A 3,661-nucleotide genomic window follows, 5' to 3' on the forward strand; every position below is an offset into this window, starting at 1 on the left:
GGTGAAGAGAGGCGGTGAGAGCCGGGGAGAGCGGGAGCAGAGGGGGGAAGCGGCCAGGCGGGGGTATTTTAAAGAGTGGGGGGGAGCACAGGAAAGGGCAGGGAAGGAAAGGGAAGGAAAGGGAAGGGTGGAAAAGGAAAGGGAAGGGGGGGGAAAAGAGAGAGGGAGAAAATCCTCCGTCGCCCCCTCCCCCTCCCTAGAAAAAAAAATAGCTAGACCGCGAGCGAGAGGAGGGGGGCTCGCGGCGGCGAAAAATAAATAAAATAAAGAAAACGGCAGGAGCGGCTCCAGCCGGCAGCAGCGGCGGCGGCAGCAGGGCAGCGGCGGCGGCGGCGGCAGCCGAGGCGGAGGCAGGCGGCAGGCAGGGTCCCCTCGCTCTCCGCTCGCCCCCGGCGCCCGGCCGGCCGCCTCCCCCCCGCCCCCCGCCTCTCTCCCCGGCAGCCCGCAGCGAGACGCGCCGCTCCCCAGCACTTTTTTGGGCCCGAGATATGGCAATGGTAGTTAGCAGCTGGCGAGATCCGCAGGAAGACGTTGCCGGGGGCACTCCGAGTGGCCCCAACCCCGCCGCGGCGCAGCCGGCCCGGGAGCAGCAGCCTCAGCAGCAGGGGGGCTCGGCAGCCCCACACACCCCGCAGACCCCCAGCCAGCCGGGACCCCCATCCACACCGGGCACGGCCGGGGACAAGGGAGCGGGCCAGCAGGGCTCGGGGCAGAGCCAGCAGCACATCGAGTGTGTGGTGTGCGGGGACAAGTCCAGCGGCAAGCACTACGGCCAGTTCACCTGCGAGGGCTGCAAAAGTTTCTTCAAGAGGAGCGTCCGCAGGAACTTAACTTACACATGCCGTGCCAACAGGAACTGTCCCATCGACCAGCACCACCGCAACCAGTGCCAGTACTGCCGCCTCAAGAAGTGCCTCAAAGTGGGCATGAGGCGGGAAGGTGAATATTTCTTCCCTACTATGCTATCGCTCCCCTCTCCCCGCGGCTGTGCAGGCGTGCGTGTGTGAGGGCTCTCCGTCTGTCTGTGTCTGCCTGTCCGTACGTGCACACACACTCACCTATATGCATATACATATATATATAAATATATATATATATCTATACGCGCTGACACGCGTGGAGTGCAAACGCACACACATATGAATATATATATATACATATATATATATATATACACATATATATGTATGTGTGTGTGTGTATATATATTTACAGCTCTTCGTGGCGATCTAGGTCTCTCTCTATATTTCCATGCACACGTCAATCTCTCCCTCTGCCTGCACTCCATCTGGCAGCTTTGCGCCAGGTTCTGTTGTTATTGTCGATGGTGGTTGGTGGTGTTTTCTTTTGCTTTTCGGTTTGTGCCTCCTGCCCTCCCTCCCGCTACTCCCCACCCCCTTCCCCGGCACTGCCGCACTCGCCCTTTCCCCGTTCATTGTGCAGAGAAATTATTATTATTATTATTATTATTAATATTAATATTATTATTATTATTATTATTATTACGATCGCTTGCTAAACATTTGTCTATTAGCCGCTATCCCCGCTTCTCCATGCGCGCGCGTGTATGCATGTGTGCGTGTGCGTGTGTTTTGGATGTGGTTTTGTCTATTGTTGGCATGAAACCGGAGGGTGGGGGGAAATACATCTTTCTCCCGTACGAGATGTGATTCCATTCAGCTTCCTTCCCCCCAACCCTCCCCACCCCTTTTCCACCCCATCATTTCTTTTTAAACCCGCAACACTTCTCAGTAGATCCATTTCTCAGGCTCATTTTTCTCGAAAGAAAGATGAAAGACGTGTAAGTAGGGAGAGAGGAAAAGGGGTGAAGAAGATGGAAGGAAAAAAAAAAAAAAAAAGAGGAAATGTGCTACTGTATCTCCTCTTCCCTGTGCTTTCCGGTGCCCCGGAGTGTGCTTCTGTGAGAGATCTGGCCTTGTTTTCATTCCATGCGTTCAAAGCAAAGTTTGTGACTGAACCGTGTTTCTGTACTTCTGTCGTTTCTTTCTTTCTTTCCTTTTTTTTTTTTTTTTTAAGCTCGCTGCTCATTTTATTTCTTCATCAAACTCCACCCTCTCCTTAAAGCCTACATACAAACCTCGATTTGTAACCTATTTACCGGTTCTTCTCATTTTAGAAGTATCCGCAGCCTGCATCTGGCAGCGGGCTCCCCACCATTTCCAACTGCTCTGCTATCTCTTTTTTTCTCCTACTTTCCAAGAGTTGCTGTGGTTTTCCTTGAGTTCACACTCATCCTCGTGTAGGGAGATTTCCTGCCCTCCTTTCCTCTCGAAACGTATTTTCTCGGTTTATAGTTAAAGTTTACCCTGCGACTGTCGTTAAAGATGTCCTAGAGTTACATCAGCGAAATAGTCAATTTTGCGGAGCGGGGATTACTACTGCCTTAATTGGTTTTTAAATTATATTTTATATGCCACAAGAAAAGGAATGAAGCTGCAACAGATCTGAAAGAGCTCATAAATATGACGGCTCCATTGGTAGCTTCAGAGGCTGTTGTTAGGTGTCTAGGGGAGCGGGGAGAAGAAAAAAGAAAAAAAAAAGGGAGGAAAAAAAAAGTGAGACTTGTGCTCGCAGTTAAACGAAAAATAACTGCCAAGTTTACAAGCAGATTGAAGAGGGAGAGGAGGGCTGGAGGGCAGCAGCAGAGAGGTCCAGCCCGGGAGGCGAAGAGGGCTCGTTGGGGAAGAAAAGAGAAAGTTGAGAAAAATGTGGCACGCCGGAAAGATGAGTGATCTGCGTGTGCGGGTGTGTGCCAGCGAGCGTGTGCGGGTGTGCGTGTGCGTGTCTGTGTGTGCAGGGATCAAGCCTGAGTAGCCGTAGCTTCCCCTGAAGTTACCTTTGTTTACATGGCATGCGACTGCAACCGCTGGCACTGATGAAGTAAAACACACGCACACACTAAAAAAAAAAAAAAAAAACACCACCACAACTTCGGGCAGCTTTCGGGACTCGAGGCATGCTCACGCTCTGTGTGGAGATGGTTAATGAATCCAGTGTTTTTGCAGTTGCAAGCTTGTGCATTCACTGTGCAACGCTGACTGCAGGCTTTTGCAGTGGCAACAGCTCACCAAAGATATTAATTACACCGTCCCCTTTTTTTTCCACGAATGTTTGGCTATTGTAAGTTTGGACCTTTTTGTTTTATTTCCCCATTTCCCGTGATAATATTTAACCTTTCTCTTCCTTTTAGCAGGGAGAACTTTGCTGGGCGGGGGAGGGGGGGGTCCTCTGTGGAAAGCTGTTTCTATGTAATAAAGTTAGCGGTGGGAAGCTGGAGGGCTGCGACCTGTTCCAGCTTGAAGGGTAACGACGCAGTATTTTTGAAGAATACGGACATATTTGGTTTTATGAATTATTTTATTTAATATTTTATTTTAAAAGGCGACACATCAGTTCACTTGTAAATATCAGTGCTACCAGGGCAATCGGCTGGGATCCACAACAGAGCTTGGCTATAATTTTTACACTTGGCTGTGATTTTTGACTCCACTTTCTCACCACCCGGAGGATTTGATTTTATTTTTTTTACGTGGGGGCTGCCTTTTGTTGCGAAAGGGGGGGATGGGGGGGCGGGGGTTTGTGTGCGGATTTGTCTTGTTTGCCTTGGCTTTTTTTTTTTTTTTCTTTCTTTTTAATCTCT

General features: G+C 50.2%; 1 protein-coding gene across 6 annotated transcripts in view; it reads left to right on the plus strand.

Annotated features, from left to right (window-relative positions):
- The first annotated feature begins 416 nt into the window (after positions 1-416).
- Positions 417-3,661, plus strand: part of NR2F1 (nuclear receptor subfamily 2 group F member 1) — a 10,311-nt gene continuing 7,066 nt past the window's right edge. For 2 of the 6 annotated variants that reach the window (XM_017812731.1, XM_017812732.1), the window contains exon 1: positions 417-939. In XM_017812731.1, the coding sequence (XP_017668220.1) occupies positions 489-939 (451 nt within the window). In that variant the 5' untranslated portion in view covers positions 417-488. The other 4 variants (XM_017812739.1, XM_017812733.1, XM_017812737.1 and 1 more) reach the window with 4 other exon arrangements.

The sequence above is a fragment of the Lepidothrix coronata genome, unplaced genomic scaffold (assembly GCF_001604755.1).
Source record: "Lepidothrix coronata isolate B3197 unplaced genomic scaffold, Lepidothrix_coronata-1.0 Scaffold37, whole genome shotgun sequence".
Classification (NCBI taxonomy): domain Eukaryota; kingdom Metazoa; phylum Chordata; class Aves; order Passeriformes; family Pipridae; genus Lepidothrix; species Lepidothrix coronata.